Below are 27416 nucleotides of genomic sequence, written 5' to 3'. Positions count from 1 at the left end.
TCCAGATACAACTTCTAGCACACAAAGATACTGGGTATGAAATAAAACAAGAAAAATAAGCAAGAAACCACAACTAAGGAGTCCACATCCCGCAACTAAGGAGCCGGCGAACTGCAACTAAGACCCAGTGCAACCAAATAAATAAATAAATATTTTTTAAAAATCTAAGTACTCAGTTAAGTAGAAAGGAAACTTTAAAGCAAGAGGTTTGTAGAGATAAGGAGGAAATGTTATAATAATAAAACAGTCAATTCAATAGGCAGCCATACATTCCTAAATTACTATGAACCTAATAATATAGTTTTAAAATACATAAAGCAAAACTTGACAGACTTAAATAGAGAAATAGATAAATTCTCAATCATTATCATCACTTCTATTCAATACTGTACTGAACACTCAAGCAGTAAACACATATAAAAGGTATAAAGGTTGAAAAGAAAGAAATAAAACTGTCCTTGAGTACGGATGATATGATTTTATACATATAAAAAATGTTTACAAATAAGTGATTAGAATTAACTAGGAAGGTTAGCAGGTTTGTAGAATTGAAAATCAATATACAAAATCTATTATATATCGATATAGTAGCAGCAGACAGGTAGAAAATGAAATTAAAAGAACATGTCATTTACAATGGAATGAAATAGTAACAAGTACGTAGAAATAAGTATGACAAAAATTTTTCAAGACCTCTATGGAAAAACCTATGGAAATTTATTGGGAAACTTTAAAGAAGACCTAAGTAGATGCCAAGATATACCATGTACATGTACTGGAAAATACGATATTATGAAAATGTAAACTATCCCCAAACCGATCTATAGATTCGGCACAACCTATGTGAAAATCTCAACAAGTATTTTCTCTTGCAGAACTCAACAAGCCTGATTTTAAAGTTACTAAGAAAATGCAAAGCACCAAGAATAGCCAAGACCCTCTTGAGGAAAAGGAACAAGATAGGAGGAATTGCTGTATAACATATTGAGACTTATTTTAAAGCTATAGTAATGTGATAATTGGCTTAGGAGTAAACAAATAGGTCAGTGAAAGAGAACAGAAAATCCAAAACTAGAGTCACACATTTATAGGCATTTGATTTATGGAAAAGGTGTCACAGAAGAGCAGTTTTCAATAAATGTGCTGAAATTTTTTGATATCCATATGGAAATACATTAAACTGGATCCCTAACTCGCACTATACACAAAAATCCACTAACAGTGGGTTACAAGTCTAAACATAAATATAAAACCTTAAATCTCTTAGAAAGAAAAAAAGTAAAAGAATATCTTAATAACTTCAGGGTAGGAAAAGAAAGAGAATTGATATTAAGATACAAAAAGCACTAACCATGAAGAATTTTTAAATAAATTTCACTACATTAAAATTATGACTTTATGCTCATCCAAAGGTAACAAAAAGAGAATGAAAAAATAGCCACAGAAGGGAAGATGTTTGCAGCACAAAAGGCCAACGAAGACTTATATCAAGAATATATAGAGTACTCCTTTGAATTAATAAGAAAAAAAGGCTGACTATCCAATAGAAAAATTGGTACAAAAAAGAAGAAAACAAACTTGGATAGGCAATTCCACAAGAGGAAATCCAAATGGCTACTACCTATAAGAAATTAACCTAATTATTAATCAGGGAAATGCAAAATAAAACCACAGAGACACTGCTATGCAACCACTAGAATGGCCAAAAATGTAAAAACACAGTCAATGTCAAGTGTTTGTGAAGATTTGGAGCAAATGGAACTCTCATACATTGCTGATGAAAATGGAAAATGGTGCAGTTCCACTACTAGATATGTGCCCAGCAGAAATTCATACGAAGGTTCATAGCAGGACTATGTATAAGCACCAAAAATTACTCAAATGCACATGATTGCGTTATATTCACACAGTGGAATACTATACAGCAATAGGAATGAACAAACTATAGCTACACACAACAACATAGACGAATCACAACCATAATGCTGAGTAAAAAATATCACAAGAGAATGTATGCAGTATGGTTCCATTTGCATACTTCAAAAATAGGCAAAACTAAGCTATATTCTTTAGGTATGTATACATAAGTGGTACAGTTATGAACAAAATCAAATAAATAGTTATAAACATCAGAATGGGGGTTACACTTAGTGGGAAGGGAGAGGATGTGATTGAAAAGGCAGATAACAGTGAGTCTTCTGGGCTGCTGGCAAAGTTCTTGATCTTAGTGGTGGTTGCATTTTTTGTATCAAAAGCATTTATGTTTTATGCACTTTATTGTATAGTTTTAGTTCACAGTTTTTACAGAATTTTTAAAAAGCAAAGAAAAGTGGTCCAAGGACTGAACACTGAGGCTCTCATATTTAGAGTATGTTTATAAACCCTACATCCATTCAACGTTCAACACCTACTATTTGAGCACCTACTATGTGGCAGGCACTTGTTCCAGCTGCTGGGAGTACAACAGTGGACAAAACAGACAAATCCCCCTGCTTTCATGGATCTTATATACTAGAGAAGCCTGGAAAGAGTATGTCAAGGAGGATGGAGTGGTTAACTATGCAAAATGTTGCTTAGATGTTGAGTAAGATGAGGACAGAAAATTGACTATTGGCTTTGATAAGCCACTTGCATGATTTTGTTACCACCTAAATATAGATGATCTTCATCTAGACCTCTTTTGTGAACTGCCAGTCTCCATGTATTTCCCAATATAATTCCCATAGATACCCCATGTGTCCAAAACTGTATACAGCAACCTACCCTTCTAGGGTTCTCCATCTCAGTGAACTGCATCACCATCCATCCATTTGCCCAAATCAGAAACCGGGAGGTTATATCTAATCCCTCTTTCTCCCTCCCTTCTCCATTACATTTCCAATTCATCATCAGTTCTACCAAATGCATCTCAAATACAGGGAACACAACAATGTGAGGCATTTCTACCCACCTGGTCCATGAGGATATTGCTTTTCCTCTGCTTTTTTCTCCAGAGCTGAGAATGGAGGTGTCCCTCAGTTCAAAAAGGTGGTATTTGAGGAATATGCTGATGGCTCCTTTACTCAGCCCTTATACCGCGGAGAACTAAATGAACATTTGGGACTCTTGGGACCATATATAAGAGCAGAAGTTGAAGACAACATCATGGTAAGTTGAGGACAATGAAATTACAAGAAAATTAATCCCATGTGTGTATTTTAGATTTCTGATTCTAAAAATAATGGCCATAAAAAAGAATGAAATAATGCCATTTGTAGCAACATGGATGGACCTAGACATTGTCATACTGAGTGAAGTCAGACAGAGAAAGAGAAATATCATAAGATGTTGCTTATATATGGAATCTTTAAAAAGGGTACAAATGAATTTATTTACAAAACAAATAGAGTCACAGTTGTAGAAAACAAAACTTATGGTTACCAAGGGGGAAGCGGGGAGGGAGGGATACATTGGGAGATCAGGATTGACATATACACACTACTATATATAAAACAGATAACTAGTAAGAACCTGCTGTATAGCACGGGGAACTCCACTCAATACTCTGTAATGACCTATATGGGAAAAGAATCTAAAAAAGAGTGGATAGGGCTTCCCTGGTGGCGCAGTGGTTGAGAGTCCGCCTGCCGATGAAGGGGACGCGGGTTCGTGCCCCGGTCCGGGAGGATCCCACGTGCCGCGGAGCGGCTGGGCCCGTGAGCCATGGCCACTGAGCCTGCGTGTCTGGAGCCTGTACTCCGCAACGGGAGAGGCCACAACAGTGAGAGGCCCGCGTACAGAAAAAAAAAAAAAAAAGAGTGGATACATGTATATGTATAACTGATTCACTTTGCTGTACACCTGAAACGAACACAACATTGTAAATCAACTATACTCCAATAATTTTTTTAAATAAAAATAATGTATTCTCACTTTTGAAAAAGTTTAAAGTATAGAAAATAAGGAAGTTGAAAAATAATACCATAATTATCATTTTGCTGTATGTTCTTATGTTTTTCCTATGTATTCTCTTTATGTATTCAAAATTACACAATGGATCATCCTTCTTTTTTAAATAAATACGTCATAAATATTTCTTATGTCATTAAAAACACTTCCTACATATTTTTTTTTTTAATTTTTTTTTGCGGTACACGGGCCTCTCACTGTTATGGCCTCTCCCGATGCGGAGTACAGGCTCCGGACGCGCAGGCTCAGCGGCCGTGGCTCATGGGACCAGCCGCTCCGCGGCATGTGGGATCTTCCCGGAACGGGGCACGAACCCGTGTCCCCTGCATCGGCAGGCAGACTCTCAACCACTGCGCCACCAGGGAAGCCCCCTACATATATATATTTTTAACGTCTTTATTGGAGTATAATTGCTTTACAATGGTGTGTTTCTGCTTTACAACAAAATGAATCAGTTATATATATACATATGTTCCCATATCTCTTCCCTCTTGCATCTCCCTCCCTCCCACCCTCCCTATGCCACCCCTCCAGGCGGTCACAAAGCACCGAGCTGATGTCCCTGTGCTATGCGGCTGCTTCCCACTAGCTATCTACCTTACGTTTGGTAGTGTATATATGTCCATGCCACTCTCTCACTTTGTCACAGCTTACCCTTCCCCCTCCCCATATCCTCAAGTCCATTCTTTAGTAGGTCTGTGTCTTTATTCCTGTCTTACCCCTAGGTTCTTCGTGACATTTTTTTCTTAAATTCCATATATATGTGTTAGCATATGGTATTTGTCTCTCTCCTTCTGACTTACTTCACTCTGTATGACAGACTCTAGGTCTATCCACCTCATTACAAATAGCTCAATTTCGTTTCTTTTTATGGCTGACTAATATTCCATTGTATATATGTGCCACATCTTCTTTATCCATTCATCCGATGATGGACACTTAGGTTGTTTCCATCTCCTGGCTATTGTAAAGAGAGCTGCAATGAACATTTTGGTACATGACTCTTTTAGAATTATGGTTTTCTCAGGGTATATGCCCAGTAGTGGGATTGCTGGGTCATATGGTAGTTCTATTTGTAGTTTTTTAAGGAACCTCCATACTGTTCTCCACAGTGGCTGTATCAATTTACATTCCCACCAACAGTGCAAGAGGGTTCTCTTTTCTCCACATCCTCTCTAGCATTTACTGTTTGTAGATTTTTTGATGATGGCCATTCTGACTGGTGTGAGATGATATCTCATTGTAGTTTTGATTTGCATTTCTCTAATGATTAGTGATGTTGAGCATTCTTTCATGTGTTTGTTGGCAGTCTGTATATCTTCTTCGGAGAAATGTCTATTTAGGTCTTCTGCCCATTTTTGGATTGGATTGTTTGTTTTTTTGTTATTAAGCTGCATGATCTGCTTATAAATTTTGGAGATTAATCCTTTGTCAGTTGCTTCATTTGCAAATATTTTCTCCCATTCTGAGGGTTGTCTTTGGGTCTTTTTTTTTTTTTTTTTTTAATTTTATTTATTCATTTATTTATTTTTGGCTGTGTTGGGTCTTCGTTTCTGTGCGAGGGCTTTCTCTAGTTGTGGCAAGCGGGGGTCACTCTTCATCGCGGTGCGCGGGCCTCTCACTGTCGCGGCCTCTCTTGCTGCGGAGCACAGGCTCCAGACGCGCAGAGCTCAGTATTTGTAGCTCACGGGCCCAGCTGCTCCATGGCACGTGGGATCTTCCCAGACCAGGGCTTGAACCCGTGTCCCCTGCATTGGCAGGCAGACTCTCAACCACTGCGCCACCAGGGAAGCCCTGTCTTTGGGTCTTGTTTATGGTTTCCTTTGCTGTGCAAAAGCTTTGAAGTTTCATTAGGTTCCCATTTGTTTATTTTTGTTTTTATTTCCATTTCTCTAGGAGGTGGGTCAGAAAGGATCTTGCTGTGATTTATGTCATAGAGTATTCTGCCTATATTTTCCTCTAAGAGTTTGATAGTTTCTGGCCTTACATTTAGGTCTTTAATCCATTTTGAGCTTATTTTTGTGTATGCTGTTAGGGAGTGATCTAGTCTCATACTTTTACATGTACCTGTCCAGTTTTCCCAGCACCACTTATTGAAGAGGCTGTCCTTTCCCCACTATATATTCCTGCCTCCTTTATCAAAGATAAGGTGACCATATGTGCGTGGGTTTATCTCTGGGCTTCCTATCCTGTTCCATTGATCTATCTTTCTGTTTTTGTGCCAGTACCATACTGTCTTGATTCCTGTAGCTTTGTAGTATAGTCTGAAGTCCGGGAGCCAGATTCCTCCAGCTCCGTTTTTCGTTCTCAAGATTCCCTTGGCTATTTGGGGTCTTTTGTGTTTCCATACAAATTCTGAAATTTTTTGTTCTAGTTCTGTGAAAAATGCCATTGGTAGTTTGATAGGGATTGCATTGAATCTGTAGATTGCTTTGGGTAGTAGAGTCATTTTCACAATGTTGATTCTTCCAATCCAAGAACATGGTATATCTCTCCATCTATTTGTATCATCTTTAATTTCTTTCATCAGTGTCTTATAATTTTCTGCATACAGGTCTTTTGTCTCCTTAGGTAGGTTTATTCCTAGATATTTTATTCTTTTTGTTGCAGTGGTAAATGGGAGTATTTTCTTGATTTCACTTTCAGATTTTTCATCATTAGTGTATAGGAATGCCAGAGATTTCTGTGCATTAATTTTGTATCCTGCTACTTTACCAAATTCATTGATTAGCTCTAGTAGTTTTCTGGTACCATCTTTAGGATTCTCTATGTATAGTATCATGTCATCTGCAAACAGTGACAGCTTTACTTCTTCTTTTCCAATTTGGATTCCTTTTATTTCCTTTTCTTCTCTGATTGCTGTAGCTAAAACTTCCAAAAATATGTTGAATAATAGTGGTGAGAGTGGGCAACCTTGTCTTCTTCCTGATCTTAGTGGAAATGCTTTCAGTTTTTCACCCTTGAGGACGATGTTGGCTGTGGGTTTGTCATATATGGCTTTTATTACGTTGAGGAAAGTTCCCTGTATGCCTACTTTCCTGCAGCTTTTTTATCATAAATGGGTATTGAATTTTGTCGAAAGCTTTCTCTGCCTCTACTGAGATGATCATATGGTTTTTCTCCTTCAATTTGTTAATATGGTGTATCACGTTGATTGATTTGCGTATACTGAAGAATCCTTGCATTCCTGGAATAAACCCCACTTGATCATGGTGTATGCTCCTTTTAATGTGCTGTTCAATTCTGTTTGCTAGTATTTTGTTGACGATTTTTGCATCTATGTTCATCAGTGATATTGGCCTGTAGTTTTCTTTCTTTGTGATATCTTTGTCTGGTTTTGGTATCAGGGTGATGGTGGCCTCGTAGAATTAGTTTGGGAGTGTTCCTCCCTCTGGTATATTTTGGAAGAGTTTGAGAAGGATAGGTGTTAGCTCTTCTCTAAATGTTTGATAGAATTTGCCTGTGAAGCCATCTGGTCCTGGGCTTTTGTTTGTTGGAAGATTTTTTTTTTTTTTTTTTTTTTTTTTTTTTTTTTTTTTTTTTTTGCGGTATGCGGGCCTCTCACAGTTGTGGCCTCTCCCGTTGCGGAGCACTGGCTCCGGACACGCAGGCTCAGCGGCCATGGCTCACGGGCCCAGCCGCTCCACGGCATGTGGGATCTTCCCAGACCGGGGCATGAACCCGTGTCCCCTGCATCGGCAGGCGGACTCCCAACCACAGCGCCACCAGGGAAGCCCTGTTGGAAGATTTTTAATCACAGTTTCAATTTCAGTGCTTGTGATTGGTCTGTTCATATTTTCTATTTCTTCCTGATTCAGTCTTGGAAGGTTGTGCTTTTCTAAGAATGTGTCCATTTCTTCCAGGTTGTCCATTTTATTGGCATAGAGTTGCTTGTAGTAATCTCTCATGATCTTTTGTATTTCTGCAGTGTCAGTTGTTACTTCTCCTTTTTCATTTCTAATTCTGTTGATTTGAGTCTTCTCCCTTTTTTTCTTGATGAGTCTGGCTAATGGTTTATCAATTTTGTTTATCTTCTCAAAGAACCAGCTTTTAGTTTTATTGATCTTTGCTATCGTTTCCTTCATTTCTTTTTCATTTATTTCTGATCTGATTTTTATGATTTCTTTCCTTCTGCTAACTTTGGGGGTTTTTTGTTCTTCTTTCTCTAATTGCTTTAGGTGCAAGGTTAGGTTGTTTATTCGAGATGTTTCCTGTTTCTTAAGGTAGGATTCTATTGCTATAAGCTTCCCGCTTAGAACTGCTTTTGCTGCATCCCATAGATTTTGGGTCGTCGTGTCTCCATTGTCATTTGTTTCTAGGTATTTTTTGATTTCCTCTTTGATTTCTTCAGTGATCACTTCGTTATTAAGTAGTGTATTGTTTAGCCTCCATGTGTTTGTATTTTTTACAGATCTTTTCCTGTAATTGATATCTAGTCTCATAGCATTGTGGTCGGAAAAGATACTTGATACAATTTCAGTTTTCTTATATTTACCAAGGCTTGATTTGTGACCCAAGATATGATCTATCCTGGAGAATGTTCCATGAGCACTTGAGAAAAATGTGTATTCTGTTGTTTTTGGATGGAATGTCCTATAAATATCAATTAAGTCCATCTTGTTTAATGTATCATTTAAAGCTTGTGTTTCCTTATTTATTTATTTTCATTTTGGATGATCTTTCCATTGGTGATAGTGGGGTGTTAAAGTCCCCTACTATGAATGTGTTACTGTCGATGTCCCCTTTTATGGCTGTTAGTATTTGCCTTATGTACTGAGGTGCGCCTATGTTGGGTGCATAAATATTTACAGTTGTTATATCTTCTTCTTGGATCCCTTGATCATTATGTAGTGTCCTTCTTTGTCTCTTCTAATAGTGTTTATTTTTTTTTTTTTTTTTAATTTATTTATTTATTTATTTATTTGCGGTACGCGGGCCTTCTCACTGCTGTGGCCTCTCCCGTTGCGGAGCACAGGTTCAGGACGCGCAGGCCCAGCGGGCCATGGCTCGTGGGCCCAGCCACTCCGCAGTACGTGGGATCTTCCCGGACCGGGGCACGAACCCGTGTCCCCTGCATCGGCAGGCGGACTCCCAACCACTGCGCCACCAGGGAAGCCCTAGTGTTTATTTTTAAGCCTATTTTGTCTGATATGAGAATTGCTACTCCAGCTTTCTTTTGGTTTCCATTTGCATGAAATATCTTTTTCCATCCCCTTACTTTCAGTCTGTATATGTCTCTAGGTCTGAAGTGGGTCTCTTGTAGACAGCAAATATATGGGTCTTGTTTTTGTATCCATTCAGCCAGTCTGTGTCTTTTGGTGGGAGCATTTAATCCATTTACATTTAAGGTAATTATCGATATGTATGTTCTTATTCCCATTTTCTTAATTTTTTGGGGTTCTTTATTGTAGGTCTTTTCCTTTTCTTGTGTTTCTTGCCTAGAGAAGTTCCTTTAGCAGTTGTTGTAGAGCTGGTTTGGTGGTGCTGAACTCTCTCAGCTTTTGCTTGTCTGTAAAGGTTTTAATTTCTCCATCAAATCTGAATGAGATCCTTGCTGGGTACAGTAATCTTGGTTGCAGGTTTTTCTCCTTCATCACTTTAAATATGTCCTGCCACTCCCTTCTGGCTTGCAGAGTTTCTGCTCAAAGATCAGCTGTTAACCTTATGGGGATTCCCTTGTGTATTATTTATTGTTTTTCCCTTGCTGCTTTTAATATGTTTTCTTTGTATTTAATTTTTGACAGTTTGATTAATATGTGTCTTGGCATATTTTTCCTTGGATTTATCCTGTATGGGACTCTCTGTGCTTCCTGGACTTGATTAACTATTTCCTTTCCCATATTAGGGAAGTTTTCAACTATAATCTCTTCAAATATTTTCTCAGTCCCTTTCTTTTTCTCTTCTTCTTCTGCGACCCCTATAATTCGAATGTTGGTGTGTTTAATGTTGTCCCAGAGGTCTCTAAGACTGTTCTCAGTTCTTTTCATTCTTTTTTCTTTATTCTGCTCTGCAGTAGTTATTTCCACTATTTTATCTTCCAGGTCACTTATCCGTTCTTCTGCCTCAGTTATTCTGCTATTGATCCCATCTAGAGTATTTTTAATTTCATTTATTGTGATGTTCATCGTTGTTTGTTTCATCTTTAGTTCTTCTAGGTCCTTGTTAAATGTTTCTTGCATTTTGTCTATTCTAGTTCCAAGATTTTGGATCATCTTTACTATCATTATTCTGAATTCTTTTTCAGGTAGACTGCCTATTTCCTCTTCATTTGTTAGGTCTGGTGGGTTTTTACCTTGCTCCTTCATCTGCTGTGTGTTTTTCTGTCTTCCCATTTTGCTTGTCTTACTGTGTTTGGGGTCTCCTCTTTGCAGGCTGCAGGTTCGTAGTTCCCGTTGTTTTTGGTGTCTGTCCCCAGTGGCTAAGGTTGGTTCAGTGGGTTGTGTAGGCTTCCTGGTGGAGGGGACTAGTGCCTGTGTTCTGGTGGATGAGGCTGGATCTTGTCTTTCTGGTGGGCAGGTCCATGTCTGATGGTGTGTTTTGGGGTGTCTGTGGACTTATTATGATTTTAGGCAGCCTCTCTGCTAATGGGTGGGGTTGTGTTCCTGTCTTGCTAGTTGTTTGGCATAGGATGTCCAGCACTGTAGCTTGCTGGTCGTTGAGTGAAGCTGGGTGCTGGTGTTGAGATGGAGATCTCTGGGAGATTTTAGCCGTTTGATATTATGTGGGGCTGGGAGGTCTCTTGTGGACCAGTGTCCTGAAGTTGGCTGTCCCACCTCAGAGGCACAGCACTGACTGCTGACTGCAGCACCAAGAGCCTTTCATCCACACGGCTCAGAATAAAAGGGAGAAAAGTAGAAAGAAAGAATTAGTAGAAGCAGAAAGAAAGAAAGAAACAAAGGGAGGGAGGGAGGGAGGAAGGAAGGAAGGTAGGAGGGAAGGAAGGAAGGAAAAGAAGAAAGAAAGAAGATAAAGTAAAATAAAATAAAGTAAGATAAAATATAATAAAGTTATTAAAGTAAAAAAAAAATTATTAAGAGAAAAAAAAAAAAGGACGGATAGAACCCTAGGATAAATGGGGAAAGCAAAGCTATACAGACAAGATCTCACACAGAAGCATACACATACACACAAAAAGAGGAAAAGGGGGAAAAATCATAAATCTTGCTGTCATAGTCCACCTCCTCAATTTGGGATGAGTCATTGTCTATTCATGGATTCCGCAGCTGCAGGGTACATCAAGTTGACTGTGGAGCTTTAATCCGCTGCTTCTGAGGCTGCTGGGAGAGATTTCCCTTTCTCTTCCTTGTTCGCACAGCTCCCAGGGGCTCAACTTTGGATTTGGCCCCGCCTCTGCGTGTAGGTCGCTGGAGGGCGTCTGTTCTTCGCTCAGACAGAGCGGGGTTAAAGGAGCCGCTGATTTGGGGGCTCTGGTTCACTCAGGCCGGGGGGGAGGGAGGGGCGCAGAGTGCGGGACGGGCCTGCGGCGGCAGAGGCCGGCGTGACGTTGCACCAGCCTGAGGCGCGCCGTGCGTTCTCCCGGGGGAGTTGTCCCTGGATCCCGGGACCCTGGCAGTGGCGGGCTGCACAGGCTCCCCGGAAGGGGGGTGTGGAGAGTGACCTGTGCTCACACACAGGCTTCTTGGTGGCGGCAGCAGCAGCCTTAGCGTCTCCTGCCCGTCTCTGGGGTCCGCGCTTTTAGCCGCGGCTCGCGCCCGTCTCTGGAGCTCCTTTAAGCAGCGCTCTTAATCCCCTCTCCTCGCGCACCAGGAAACAAAAACCCTACGTATATTTTTAAATGATGGAATATTAGTCCATTATATGATTTTATGGTTTACTTAACCATCTACTTTGAACAACGTTTTAGATAGTTTCTTTTTTTTTTTTTTTTTTTTACTATTTAAGTAATGCTGCAGCCACAACCTTTTTCCTAGGATAAAATTCCAGGAGTGCAATGTACATGAACATTTTAAGACTTTCTCTAATGAATTATCTATTAATGTTCTTTGCATAGTTGAAATTTTTGGAGGGAGTGCTTTTCTTGTTCATTTATATTACCTTGTATATTATAGATCATTGATATATTAATGATCATTGATCATTTTAGTGAATAATATTTTTCCAAGTTTGTTTTCTCTTAATTTTGTATATAATGGTTTTTAAAATAAAACAGGTTTGAAATTTTAGGTAGTAACCCATAAATCTTTCCTTTATGACACTTTCATAGCTTTTTTGTTTATTAAAATCCTTCCCTATACAGAGATTTTTTTTCTTAAAATCACCTATACTTTTTTCAACTTTCTTTTACAGTTTAATTTCTTAACATTTAATTTTTTAATCCATCAATAATTGCTGTAGACTGGAATTTGTTTTTGGTGTGAGCCAAAGATCAGGGTAGTTTTATTTTTTCCAGAAACAGTCATCCATTGTCCCAATTGATTGTTTACATGAAGGATATAGGAGGATCTAAAATTATGGGATTGTGAGTGAATTTTTTTCTGACTTCAATTTTATTTTACTTTCCATATGTCGCATGAAAATGTATAATTTTTTTAATTTGAAAAACAAGTCTTCTTTAAATATCATAAGTATTCATCCTGGTATTTGTCATGAAGAACCTTAATTTAAGAGTATCAGTTCCTGGAGTTAGGGTCTCTTAAAACCCCTGTGGTGATATTTTCCCTTTTACTTTGGAATTGCCTTTAAGTATTTAGAAATTTTCTCCTTTGCAACTTTGAGTTCATCCCATAAAGATTTTGGAATTCAAAAATGTCTGTTTCTTTTGTAGATCTTTAGGTTTGGGTTCTAACAACATCCATACTCTGTACTATTTCCTCCAGCTACTAAAAACCTGGATAAAAACCCCCCAAATTGGCATTGCTATTAGGGATATAAACCCTAACCTAAGAACTTTACAAGATCTTAAAACATAACACTTGCTTTTTTTATTTCTTTTCTTTTTTTTTTCTTGCTCTGCAGGTAACATTTAAAAACCAGGCATCTCGTCCCTACTCCTTCTATTCTAGCCTTATTTCTTATGAGGAAGATCAGAGGCAAGGAGCAGAACTTAGAAAAAAGTTTGTCAAGCCTAATGAAACCAAAACTTACTTTTGGAAAGTGCAGCATCATATGGCACCAACTAAAGATGAGTTTGACTGCAAAGCCTGGGCTTATTTTTCTGATGTTGATCTGGTAAGCAGGTCTATGTTGTGCTGGCCTCTTTCTGGTTTAAAAGAAAGAGGTCTTTGTGTTATGTTTGAAGTTTGGTATTTATCCTAAGCATAATGGGAAGCCTTAAATAGGGGAGGTGTCATCATATTTATGGCTTAGACATATCGCTCTGGAATCTACTAAAGAGGAAGAAATTGTACTGTGGGAAGATGGGGAGTGGGTTGGAGTGGCATAAAAGTTGACGAGAAATCCACTCTGGTTCATGGGTGAGAGAACTTTTGCTCATAGGACTGGTGTCTTTCAGGAAAAAGATGTGCACTCAGGCTTGATTGGACCCCTTCTGATCTGCCGCACAAACACTCTGAGCGCTGCCCATGGGAGACAAGTGACAGTGCAGGAATTTGCTCTGTTTTTCACTATTTTTGATGAGACCAAGAGCTGGTACTTCACTGAAAACATGGAAAGGAACTGCAGGGCTCCCTGCAACATCCAGATGGAGGACCCCACTTTTAGAGAAAAGTATCGCTTCCATGGTAATATATTCCACACCCAAATATTACTCGCTGTGAAATGAACCTTGAGCCTGAGGTTTCGACATTGTATGATTTGAGACTATATGTACGGGAGTGGAATCCTCATAGGGATCAATATTTTTTGACTGGAGTGGAGGGAAAGACACTTATACAATAGATTTTAACAGCTTTCTCTGTGTTCTTTCTCCAGCAATCAATGGCTATGTGATGGATACGCTACCTGGTTTAGCAATGGCTCAGGATCAAAAGATCCGATGGTATCTGCTCAGCATGGGCAGCAATGAAAATATCCATTCTATTCATTTCAGTGGACATGTGTTCACTGTACGGAAAAAGGAGGAGTATAAAATGGCAGTCTACAACCTTTACCCGGGTACGAGCCACTTTGTGCTCTTTCTTCAACTTACTGTGCTTGCTGAAAACCTACTTTAAAGGTCTGTGCCCTGGGGGTATGTCCAGTGAACAAAGCAGACCAACTCCCTGCTCTCGGGTAGCTTACTCTTTCAAGTAACTTACCCTACAGAGAGATACTAAATAAATTAGCAAGTGAACATGATAATTTCAGATACAGATAATGTGCTATAAAGGAAATAGAACAGAATAAATGGATAATTGATGTCACAGCACTTTCCTAGGAAAAAGGGATTTTTCTACCACCTCAAATCCCACATGGCACCAGTAGTTTCCCAAAGACTGATTTGTTTATGTATGAAAGCAGTATATTGATTAAGCACTCCTCACAATGCTGATCAAAACATAATTTCATCTTAGTCTCCAGTGTCCCTTTAAAACAGCTTTAATAGTGGAAGTAAACTTCCCCTGTTTCTGTGTAAAAATTCTGATAGGCCCAGTGACTTTAAGCTCACTTTTTTTTTAAACATCTTTATTGGAGTAGAGTTCCTTTACAGTGGTGTGTTAGTTGCTGCTGTATAACAAAGTGAATCAGCTATACGTATACTTATATCCTCATATCCCCTCCCTCTTGCGTCTCCTTCCCACCCTCCCTATCCCACCCCTCTAGGTGGTCACAAAGCACCGAGCTGATCTCCCTGTGCTATGCAGCTGCTTCCCACTAGCTATCTATTTTACGTTTGGTAGTGTATATATGTCCATGCCACTCTCTCACTTCGTCCCAGCTTACCCTTCCCCCTCCCTGTGTCCTCAAGTCCATTCTCTGTGTCGCTTCTTTATTCCTGTCCTGCCCCTAGGTTCTTCAGGACCTTTTTTTTTTTTAACTCTATATATATGTGTTAGCATATGGTATTTGTTTTTCTCTTTCGGACTTACTTCACTCTGTACGACTGACTCTGGGTCCATCCACCTCACTACAAATAACTCAATTTCATTTCTTTTTATGGCTGACTAATATTCCATTGTATATATGTGCCACATCTTCTTTATACATTCCTCTGTCGATGAACACTTAGGTTGCTTCCATGTCGTGGCTATTGTAAATAGTGCTTCAGTGAACATTGTGGTACATGACTCATTTTGAATTATGGTTTTCTCAGGGTATATGCCCAGTAGTGGGATTGCTGGATCATATGGTAGTTCTACTTTTAGTTTTTTAAGGAACCTCCATACTGTTCTCCATAGTGGCTATATCAATTTATATTCCCACCAACAGTGCAAGAGGGTTCCTTTTCTCCACACCCTCTCCAGCATTTATTGTTTCTAGACTTTGATGATGGCCATTCTGACTAGTGTGAGGTGATACCACATTGTAGTTTTAATATGCATTTCTCTAATGATTAGTGATGTTGAGCATCCTTTCATGTGCTTGTTGGCAATCTGTATATCTTTGGAGAAATGTCTGTTTAGGTCTTCTGCCCATTTTTGGGTTGAGTTGGTTTATTTTTGATATTGAGCTGCATGAGCTGCTTCTATATTTGAGAGATTAATCCTTTGTCAGTTGCTTCGCTGGCAAATATTTTCTCCCAATCTGAGGGTTGTCTTCTCGTCTTGTTTATGGTTGCCTTGGCTATGCAAAAGCTTTGAAGTTTCATTAGGTCCCATTTGTTTATTTTTGTTTTTATTTCCATTTCTCTAGGAGGTGGGTCAAAAAGGAACTTGCTGTGATTTATGTCATAAGGTGTTCTGCCTATGTTTTCTTCTAAGAGTTTTATAGTGTCTGGCCTTACATTTAGGTCTTTAACGCATTTTGAATTTATTTTTGTGTATGGTGTTAGGAAGTAGTTTTTTTGTTTGTTTTTGCGGTACGCGGGCCTCTCACTATTGTGGCCTCTCCCGTTGTGGAGCACAGGCTCCAGACACGCAGGCTTAGCGGCCATGGCTCACGGGCCCAGCCGCTCTGCAGCATGTGGGATCTTCCCAGACCGGGGCACGAACCCGTGTCCCCTGCATCGGCAGGCGGACTCTCAACCACCGCACCACCAGGGAAGCCCAGAAAGTGTTTTAATTTCATTCTTTTACATGTAGCTGTCCAGTTTTCCCAGCACCACTTATTGAAGAGGCTCTCTTTTCTCCATTGTCTATTCTTGTCTCCTTTTTCAAAGGTAAGGTGACTATATGTGCGTGGGTTTATCTCTGGGCTTTCTATCATGTTCCATTGATCTATATTTCTGTTTTTGTGCCAGTACCATACTGTCTTGATGACTGTAGCTTTGTAGTATAGTCTGAAGTCAGGGAGTCTGATTCCTCCACCTCCGTATTTCTTTCTCAAGATTGCTTTGGCTATTCGGGGTCTTTTGTGTCTCCATACAAACTTTAAGACTTTTTGTTCTAGTTCTGTGAAAAATGCCATTGGTAGTTTGATAGGGATTGCATTGAATTTGTAGATTGCTTTGGGTAGTATAGTCATTTTCACAATGTTGATTCTTCCAATCCAAGAACATGGTATATCTCTCTGTTTGTATCATCTTTAATTTCTTTCATCAGTGTCTTACAGTTTTCTGCATACAGGTCTTTTGTTTCCTTAAGTAGGTTTATTCCTAGGTATTTTATTCTTTTTGTTGCAATGGTAAATGGAAGTGTTTCCGTAATTTCTCTTCAGATATTTTTGTCATTAGTGTATAGGAATGCAAGAGATTTCTGTGCATTAATTTTGTATCCTGCTACTTTACCCAATTCATTGATTAGCTCTAGTAGTTTTCTGGTGGCATCTTTAGGATTCTCTGTGTATAGTATCATGTCATCTGCAAACAGTGACAGTTTTACTTCTTCTTTTCAGTTTGGATTCCTTTTATTTCCTTTTCTTCTCTGATTGCCGTGGCTAAAACTTCCAAAACTATGTTGAATAATAGTGGTGAGAGTGGGCAGCCTTGTCTTGTTCTTGATCTTAGTGGAAATGGTTTCAAATTTTCACCATTAAAAATGATGTTGGCTGTGGGTTTGTTATATATGGCCATATATTGCCATATATGGCCCACATATGATTGAGGTAAGTTCCCTCTGTGCCTACTTTCTGGAGCATTTTTATCATAAATTGGTGTTGAATTTTGTCAAAAGCTTTTTCTGCATCTATTGAGACGATCATATGGTTTTTATCCTTCAATTTGTCAATATGGATTATCACGTTGATTGATTTGCGTATATTGAAGAATCCTTGCATTCCTGGAATAAACCCCACTTAATCATGGTGTATGATCCTTTTAATGTGCTGTTGGATTCTGTTTGCTAGTATTTTTTTGAGGATTTTTTCATCTATGTTCATCAGTGATATTGGCCTGTAGTTTTCTTTCTTTGTGACATCCTTGGCTGGTTTTGGTATCAGGGTGATGGTGGCCTCGTAGAATTAGTTTGGGAGTGTTCCTCACTCTGGTATATTTTGGAAGAGTTTGAGAAGGATAGGTGTTAGCTCTTTTCTAAATGTTTGATAGAATTCGCCTGTGAACCCATCTGGTTCCGGGCATTTGTTTGTTGGAAGATTTTTAATCACAGTTTCAATTTCAGTGCTTGTGATTGGTTTGTTTATATTTTCTATTTCTTCCTGGTTCAGTCTCGGAAGGTTGTGCATTTCTAAGAATTTGTCCATTTCTTCCAGGTTGTCCATTTTATTGGCATAGAGTTGCTTGTAGTAGTTTCTCATGATCCTTTGTATTTCTGCAGTGTCAGTTGTTACTTCTCCTTTTTCATTTCTAATTCTATTGATTTGAGTCTTCTCCCTTTTTTTCTTGATGAGTCTGGCTAATGGTTTATCAATATTTGTTTATCTTCTCAAAGAACCAGCTTTTAGTTTTATTGATCTTTGCTATAGTTTCCTTCATTTCCTTTTCATTTATTTCTGATATGATCTTTATGGTTTCTTCCCTTCTGCTAATGTTGGGGTTTTTTGTTCTTCTTTTTCTAATTGATTTAGGTGTAATGTGTGGGGTTGTGTTCCTGTCTCGCTAGTTGTTTGGCGTGGGGCATCCAGCACTGGAGCTTGCTGGTCATTGAGTGGAGCTGGGTCTTAGCGTTGAGATGGAGATCTCTGGGAGAGCTCTTGCCATATGATATTACATGGGCCCAGGAGGTCTCTGGTGGTCCAATGTCCTGAACTCGTCTCTCCTACTTCAGAGGCTCAGGCCTGACACCCAGCGGGAGCACCAAGACCCTGTCAGCAACACGGCTCAGAAGAAAAGGGAGAAGCTCCTCCTACCATACTCTGCTCACTCTTAAGTAATAAACAGTCCTGCAGTCACTTTACATCACAAATGTAGTTCAGGTCACAAATTACAATGTCTACTCCAGGATATTAATCAAAATTCTGAACTTGATTTAAGTTCAGTATCTCCTCCTCCAAGTTGGTTGAGTTTTCTGTTTCTCTACCTTATGCTTCCCCCTCCACTCCTGGCTGGTTGCTGATCTGAACCGCAGCGTGGCAAGGGTAGAGGTGAGGGATGGCACCACTGTCTGCACCAGGCAGATATTTCAATCTGACTCTTTTTTTGGTGGGGTACTTTCAGGGGCTCTTCAGAGACTCCCTTTTGGGACCGTCCCTCATGAAATCCCCTTGACCTGGTTGTTTCCACCTTTATTCTGGGTGGTCACTGTGACTGATTCCTCAGCCCCTCATCATTCACCCTCTAGCTTCTTGCTCCTGGAGTTACTTTACCCCTCAAGGCAGGGAGCCCACATCTCGTCAATGAGAAATACACCTCTGGCTTCGAAAAGCACTGAGTGCAGGCCCATCTTTCTCCTGTCTCCACCACCAAAGCATCCCGTCACCCAGTCTCTCCCATTTCCTGGGGTCAGCACTCAATTTCCAGGGCCTCCACCTGTAGGGGTCACATGCCAAGCACTCTGGGTTTGAGGGGTCCAAGAATGGTGCAACTGACTTGGGTAGATCTCCTGTGATATTCTGCATAAGCCAGTGTATCTTATGCCCATTTGTGTGAAAAGAAATAATTTTTGTTCCTTTTGGTTTTGATAAGGTGTTTTTGAGACAGTGGAAATGCTACCATCCAAAGTTGGAATTTGGCGGATAGAATGTCTTATTGGCGAACACCTGCAAGCTGGGATGAGCACTCTCTTCCTGGTGTACAACAAGAGTGAGTGGCACCTACCTCTGTACCTCTTTCCCCCTTCCTAGGGCGGTTGCTTTTGTCAGGAAATGAATACCAGCTCTCAGTCATTTCCAAATCTAAACTTAATATTGCTGGTAGAAATCATCAGAGTCCTCAGAGGAGGGCAGCTATGCTTGGAGCTTTGAACACTTCGACCCTGAAGCTCCAAGAGCAAATTTTGAAGCTTAGTTTTGGTTCAGTTACCAAAGATAAGTTACAAATATCATTTGGAAGAATTTGAGTCTTCACCCTAAACAAGTAGGAGAACCGCTGGTCTACTTACGTGTGGACCTAGTTTCCTCGGCTGTACAATGTGAGTAGCGGTAGCGCCTGCCTGTTGGAGTGAATTAAATGATATAGTGCAGAAGAATATTTAGTACAGCTCTTGGCACATAGTAAACACTAAAAAGTATGAGCATTTGTTGGTGTCCTCATTGACTTGCATTTGTGCAGCTATACTTTCTGCACTTCTAACTATTGTGCTCCCTTCATGTGATTTCAGAATGTCAGACTCCACTGGGAATGGCTTCTGGACGCATTAGAGATTTTCAGATTACAGCTTCAGGACAATATGGTAAATACTATTCCTTTCTCTTAAAGCACTGGGCTGATTATATCTTTTTTATTTCTATTGGAAAGATTCAGATAACCAATCCATCTCCATAGGTGCCTTTCAAATCTATTTTCTCTTCTCCATTTCCCAGTGTGAGCATCTTAATTCAGGCCATCATCACTTCTCACCTGAGTAATGCCACTGCCTCCTTAAATGTCCTGCCTGCCTTCCATATGGCTTCCCTTGAGTCCATTCTCTTCACTGTAGCAAGAAGCTACATTTTTCTGTGAGCAGTGATAGAAAGCTTGAACTGGATCTAGAGAGAGTTCTCAAACTACAGCCCGCAGGCCACATCCAGCCCATCACTTGATTTTGTATGGCCTTCAAGCTAAGAATCACTTTTCTATTCTTAAATTATTGGGGGGAAAAAACGAAAGAAGAATAGTATTTCATGACATGTGAAAATTATATGAAATTCTAATTTCACTGTCCATAAAGAAGCCACACCCTTTCATTTACAATCATCTGTGGCCGCTTTTGCTCTACAACAGCATTTAAGTAATTGCAACAAGACCAGATGATCTGCAAAGGTTAAATTATTTACAGAAAAAAGTTGGCCAAACTCTGTTTTAGAGGGAAAAAATTGCATTCGAAAAAGAGGCTTGAAAAACAAACAAACAAATTGCTGGAGGAATTACCAAATTGTAGGCCACTTTGAAAAAAAAAAAAGAAAAAGAGGGCTCCCCTGGTGGCGCAGTGGCTGAGAGTCCACCTGCCGATGCAGGGGACACGAGTTCGTGCCCCCGTCCGGGAGGATCCCACATGCTGCAGAGCGGCTGGGCCCGTGAGCCATGGCCGCTGAGCCTGCGTGTCCGGAGCCTGTGCTCCGCAACGGGAGAGGCCGCAACAGTGAGAGGCCCACGTACCGCAAAAAAAAAAAAAAAAAAAAAAGAAAAAAGAAAAAGAGGCTTGAAAGTTATATACTAAAATAGTGTTATTTTTCTCTGGGTGGAAGTATGGTGTTTTTTACTTCTTTTATTTTTATTTTTACTTACGTTTTATATTTTATTTTCTAATTTTTCTCTAGTGAACATACATTAGGTAATAAAGAAATAATAATATTATTTGATAGTGATGGTAACACATTCCAGTATTAGCTAACTAGAGGTACTAACAATCAACAAAATTATTAAATTTTAGAAGATACAATGGACAACAAGGACAGGCCTGGTAGTAGTCACTGATGAGAGTTCTCAATCTATAGCCCGCAGGCCACATTGGTAGTCATTGATACTAATATGCTTTATGCCTTTAACGTCTCCACAGCTAGCATTAACCTTTCTCAAGAGAGTAATTTTATTCCTAAGTGACTAGGACCAACCCAGCTGAATCTAATCTCTCTCCCCTTTCTTGGGCAAAGGACAGTGGGCCCCAAAGCTGGCCAGACTTCATTATTCTGGATCAATCAATGCCTGGAGCACCAAGGACCCCTTTTCCTGGATCAAGGTTAGAAAATGCATCGCATTCCATCACATCACACATTCCTCTTGCAAGCTCAAAGCGTTTTATAGTTTTATATCTCCTTTATACCAAAGTCATTTTCATCAAACTCCATGTAATAGACGAGGAAAGAACTGAAGAATAGAGTGGCTTATGATTTGTACCAAAAGAGTCAGAAATGAAAGACTCAGGAATAGAATTGAGTACACTGTGTTTTTAATCTTTCTGTTGCGATTAGAATCTCTGAATATTTTCTATAACATTGAACTTACCACCTCCCAAGACTGTATTCTATCTTTAGATGCCTTCAACTGCCTAGATGTCCTTGAGTCCTCCAGTCCCTTCATTTTAATACAAAAAAAAATGGCTCAATCCCCCATCCCACAAGCCAAGAAAATGTGGCTTCTTCATTTTCTAAAACTGAATCTTTCTTCTTCACAATTTCTACACCACCCAGTAGTAAGAAACACCTACTGAAGTTAGTCCAATCTGATAAACCAACTTGGAGCCATAACTGAAAGTGTCCTAGATTAACTCAATTTCTTTTTAAATGACCCAGTCTTTCATATTTTCTCACTTCCCCATTTCCTCTGGAGCAGTGCTGTCCAATAGAAATGTAACGTGACCCACAAATGCAAACCACACATGTAATTTTACATTTTCTAGTAGCTGCATTAAAAAAAGGAACATCATTAAAATTTTAATGATTTTCATTAAAATGAAAATCATTTTAATAATACATTTTCTTGGGAATTCCCTGGTGGTCCAGTGGTTAGGACTCTGTGCTTTCAGTGCTGAGGGCCTGGGTTCAATCCCTGGTTGGGGAACTAAGATCCTACAAGCTACACAGCACAGCCAAAAAAATAACAATAATAATACTACATTTTCTTTAACCCGAAATATCCAAAAATATTTTCACATCAACATGTGATCAGTCAGGACTAATTTACACACGTTTTACCACCTACTTCCCCCACCTGCATCCTCTTCTAGTCCGTTAGCTTTCATCTTTTTCTCAGTCAGCTGAGGAAATTCCCCTACATACTTTACTCCTTTGCAAGATTGCATCTGCTCTCCTATTTTCCCTGAGGTTAAAAAGATAAGTAGGGGACTTCCCTGGTGGCGCAGTGGTTAAACATCCGCCTGCCAATGAAGGGGACACAGGTTTGAGCCCTGGTCCGGGAAGATCCCACATGCCGCGGAGCAGCTAAGCCAGTGTGCCACAACTACTGAGCCTGCGTTCTAGAGTCTGCGAGCCACACCTAATGAGCTCACGTGCCACAACTACTGAAGCCCACGCGCCTAGAGCCCGTGCTCCGCAACAAGAACCCACCGCAGTGAGAAGCCTGCGCACCGCAACGAAGAGTAGCCCCCGCTCGCTGCAACTAGAGAAAGCCCGCACGCAGGAACGAAGACCAGCCAAAGATAAATAAATTAATTAATTTAAAAAAATAAAATAAAATAATAAATAGGGATCAGGGAAAGATGAGCTAGCTTACCAGCAAGCAGACACAAAGAGTACATCTGTTAATGCCACATCAGCTCATTTTTTTTTGTTTTGTAGGCACTGCCAATTATGACTCAATTTGAGCTGACTGTTCGCTAATTCCTAAGCATTTTTTTTTGTTTGTGAAGCTGCCAAACCAGATGTTCCCACCTTGTATTTCTGTGGTTATCACTTTCAACTTTATATGTATCACCGCATAGTGGACATTTTAATCTATTTGGCTGCCCTGCATCTGTTCTATGTATTTCCTTTTTGTAACAGCATCCTCATTTCTATTTGGGGAAATCTGTCTGCCTCACTGGATACAGTCTGATGAGACTAGTAAACAGAGCACCTTTTCCAAGCATAGCCAAAGAACCCTGAGTGATACAGCCTATCAAATTTCCACTTCTTAGATTTGGCCTTTGTTCCAGCTTGCCAAGCTCTGTCTCCCAAAGTATTCTCTAGTCTTCCCAGTTTCACACAGTTTACTGACTTGATCAGTAAACTTTTTTATACTTTATCAAAATCATGATCAAAATATTAAAGTGTACAGGGCTTCCTTACTATGTACTGAAAACAAATCAAGTGACTAAATCCCTACCACAACAATCTTCATTTCAGATAAGGAAGGTGAAGCACAGAAAAGTTAAATAACTTGTCCCATGTCACACAGCCAATAAGTGGCATAAGCAACTGAAAGTACCGGGTACAAAATCATGACTTATGTTGAACTGTACTGTTTCTTTGTGTAGCTGTAAACAAATAAAACATATATATAATATATAGTCTGTTTCCCCAACTCAAATTTAAGTTCCATGAGGGCAGGACTCTTTTTTTTTTAACATCTTTATTTGGGTATAATTGCTTTACAATGGTGTGTTAGGACTCTTTTTTTTTTTAATTGTTCACGACTCTATTCCCAGTACCTAGAACAGTGCTTGGCACATAACAAATGCTAAAAATATATTCTTTGAATGAATGAGTGTATGTATAGATGGAGCTTACAGTCAACTGAAAAAGATAGTCATTAAGCACAAGAGTCATGACCAGTCCAATCTGAGTGTGCCAGGCATCTGGGAGAAGTTAAGTTTGACTGGCTTGTTAGGGCAGTAACAGATGTCAAAATTCCTGTAATAGCTACTGCCTTGTAATGCTTGCATGACCCATGCCCGCCTCTTTAAGACCCACTGTTATTCACTCATTCATTCCAAAACATGTGCTAAGCATCAGTATTACGTCAGATGCTACGTTAGGTGCTGGAGCTAGAGAGAATATAAAAGCTAACAGGTAGTAACTGTTCCGTATGTGCCAGCAGTGAGCTCAGCACATGTAATGTACTAACTCTTTAATCCTCTGGTAACCTTTTGCCATAAATGCCATCATTCCCTCCACTTTACAGATAAAGAGATTGAGGCGTAGAGAGGTTAGGTGACTCAGACAGGTTCACTGCATTAAGGATCTCAGTCTAACAAGGAAGGCAAAAAGCATGAAAACTTTACAATGTGGTGCAATGATTTACTCCTGGAAACAGAGAAGCCGCACTAAATTTGTGCAGCGTAAAGGATGTGCAGAGGAGACTGGAGCTCAATGATGTGGAAGTGATTTCCTTTGTCAGGAAGTAGTCTGGGAACTCAATGAGCACATTTCCTACACGTTCCCATCATTTATTCCACAGCTTCACGTGCATCCACATTTCAGCATTGTTTTCTGCTTCACCTGCACCTCCAAGGTAATACTGGGTGTATCTGTATCCATGTAGATTCTTCTTAAGCTGATAAATGGTTTCAGAAGGTGGTACATACATTTAAAATAAAGGGTTGTTTTCATCTGTAGGTGGATCTGTTGACACCAATGATTATTCACAGCATCATGACCCAGGGCGCCCGTCAGAAGTTGTCCAGCCTCTACATCTCTCAATTTATCATCATGTATAGCCTTGATGGAAAGCAGTGGCGGAGTTATCGAGGGAATTCCACTGGGACCTTAATGGTATGTAATTAGTCCTTTTAAGAGAATGCATGAATCTTTTAAAGAGCTTTTGACAGATTTCAGGTATGGAACAAACAGTCATAGCTTCTACAAATTTAACCCCCCAAAAAAGAATTTTCCACTCATGGGCAATAGGAGTGATTATGGACATATGGACAAAAAAGTGGTAGCATCAGGATCTCATAGGTAATAGAAATGAACAGGTGCTCTATTGAGAGAAACATGTGATTCCTGACTGGGTAGATTGGTAAGATTGTCAGTTTGCTTATGGATATTCTAGGTTTGAAGTGACAAAAGGGCAAGCGGGCTCAAAACCGTAGCTTCATCATCTACTTTTCCCTCATTCTTGTACCCCCTGATGAACAGCCACACATCCAGCCAACTCTTCCTTGGTAACACCTCTCCCGTCTCTTCTGTTTCATTTATACAGTTGTTACTACAGCCCGAGGCCCCATCACCTCACACTTGACGTATTATGTTACATTCCTAACTAGTCTTCTTCTGTTTCTAGTCTCTTCTCTAATAAAAGCTGCACATCATTTGGGGGATCATACTATCAGTCCCCTGCCTAAGCCTTTCAATGTCTCCCTCTTGTCTTCAGAATAAGGTTCAAATCCTAAAATGGCCCCATGCAAGATGACTTCTGTTTGCCCCTTCAGATCCGTTTTCCTGCTTCGCTACCGCGCCTCTTCTTCTGTGAGCCTGGCATGTGTGGAATATCAGGGTATTTCTTCCCTTGGCTGTAACTCTCCACTGAAGGCCACTGCTCCCCTCAAAGTGGTTTTCTCTACATGTCCCAGTTACTATCGCTGAGTTGCCGATGACCCCAAAACTTAGCGTCATAAGAAAAGCCCATTTCGTTTTGTTCTTGGATTCTGTGGGTCAGGACTTTGGACAGGGCACAGCAGGGATGGCCTGTCTCTCTGCTCCATAGTATCTGGGGCCTCAGCTGGGAAGATGTGACAGCTAGGGGCTGGAATCATTTGGAAGCATCTCTACTTGTATGTCTGGTGGTTGGTGTTAAGCGACCTCTGGGGCTGTTGACTGAAGTAGCTTCTCCCAGCATGACTGGCCCAACTAGCAAGGTGGAGATGACGTCACCTTTTCTAATTTAGTCTTTTAAGTCATGTAGTATCACTTGCAATACATTCTGTTGGTTATAAGCAGGTCACACATCCGCCCACGTTCAAGGGGAAGGGACCTAGACCCCACTTCTCAATGGGAGGAATGCACAGAATTTCTGCTCATTTTGTCTACCTAATCTTCTTCTCAGCCTTCCAGGCCTAGGGATGGCAGCACCCTGCCCCCGCCTCCTTAACTAGTACCTTTATTAACCTTTCCTCAAATTATACGAATTTTAGTGTTCCGTGTTTCTTGCTGGAACCCTGCCTCGTACAGTAATTGCTGCCAAAAGTAGCCCCAGGAAACAGACCTTCAAAATGGAATTCTAGGATTATGTTGCTAATATATTCAAGGAACACAGGTATAATTCCTTGCTTGGGGAGAAGACTGGATGCTGAGTAACCTATGACATGCGGTGGCATCACAATTTATCAGATTATCACCAGTGAGTGATACAATGGGATGAGCTACAGATGGTGAGGAAGACATTGGGAGATTAAATTGACAGTGGCATTTAGTTGCTATGGCAACAAGTTTAGCATACCTGATTGTAGAGTGACCTGTCTTCTTTTTATGGCCCTTCCTTTTACGGCATACATAGGGAAAAAAGAAATTAAAAGTTGTGAATATATGCAAAGAACACCCATGAACGTACATAGAGAATCAGGATGCATCCATGGAGCTCTGGAGGAGCCTTCCATGTCCTGTGGTTATAGGCAGATACTTGGACTTGATACCAAATCTAGTAGCTGAGCATGTGAAATACAGAGTCACAGTGACAATTAAATGGTCAGTCCCACCAGGCCTATTATGCTAAGGTGAGGGCACTGGTGGAAAGGAATGGAACTCTGAGACCAGGGATGGGTACATTTGTTTTTAATTGGCCGTGCTGCACAGCATGCAGGATGTTAGCTCCCTGACCAGGGATCCAACCCGTGCCTCCTGTAGCGGAAGCCTGGAGTCTTAACCCCTAAACCACCAGGGAAGTCCCGGGGTGGGTACATGTAGGCAGACATGCATGAGGCTGAGAACTGCAAACCTCCAAACTGCCCTGAACCTCCTTTGCCTCAAGAGGCAACCCTTCCCCAGTCTCTGAAGCAGTCATCCATGCTCTGCATACAAGTCTCTCAGTGACTACACCTTGAATAGTTGCTTCCCAAGCCAGTGGCTAGTCTCCTTAGGGCCCTTGTTTGGCCACTACAAAAGCCAGACGAGTCATGGAAAAATGACAGATCATCACAAATTTAATCAGGTGGTGATGACAAAAACCCTGCAATTCCAGGTGTAGTATCTCCTCTGGAGCACATGAACACAGCCTCAGGTACCTAATATGGAACTACAGACCTGGAAAATGCTTTCTTCTTCATTTCCATTGACAACCAAAATCAGAATAGATTTGCATTTATGAAGTGGGAACAAAAGTATTAACTTTACTGTCCATGCCTCAAGGCAATGCCACTTCCCTTGTTCCTTATCATAATATAGACCCTAGGGACCCCAAACATCTCGACATCCCACAGAACACCATACTGGTCCATTACATGGATGACATTATGCTGACAGGACCTGGTAAACAGGAAATAGTAATCACTCTAAATGCCTCTGTG

At 40.2% G+C, this 27416-nt stretch overlaps 1 protein-coding gene across 2 annotated transcripts in view; it reads left to right on the top strand.

The window, feature by feature from the left end:
• Window positions 1-27416, top strand: part of F8 (coagulation factor VIII) — a 121975-nt gene that overhangs the window by 70464 nt on the left and 24095 nt on the right. For both annotated transcript variants that reach the window (XM_032620284.1, XM_032620283.1), the window contains exons 15-22: window positions 2994-3147; window positions 12925-13137; window positions 13421-13649; window positions 13840-14022; window positions 19025-19141; window positions 19659-19730; window positions 21130-21215; window positions 24532-24687. In XM_032620284.1, the coding sequence (XP_032476175.1) occupies window positions 2994-3147; window positions 12925-13137; window positions 13421-13649; window positions 13840-14022; window positions 19025-19141; window positions 19659-19730; window positions 21130-21215; window positions 24532-24687 (1210 nt within the window). The remainder of the gene's footprint in view (window positions 1-2993; window positions 3148-12924; window positions 13138-13420; window positions 13650-13839; window positions 14023-19024; window positions 19142-19658; window positions 19731-21129; window positions 21216-24531; window positions 24688-27416) is intronic.

Source organism: Phocoena sinus, chromosome X, assembly GCF_008692025.1.
Source record: "Phocoena sinus isolate mPhoSin1 chromosome X, mPhoSin1.pri, whole genome shotgun sequence".
NCBI classification, from domain to species: domain Eukaryota; kingdom Metazoa; phylum Chordata; class Mammalia; order Artiodactyla; family Phocoenidae; genus Phocoena; species Phocoena sinus.
Note: the sequence above shows the minus strand (reverse complement) of the source record. Positions and strands in the feature narration are given on the sequence as shown.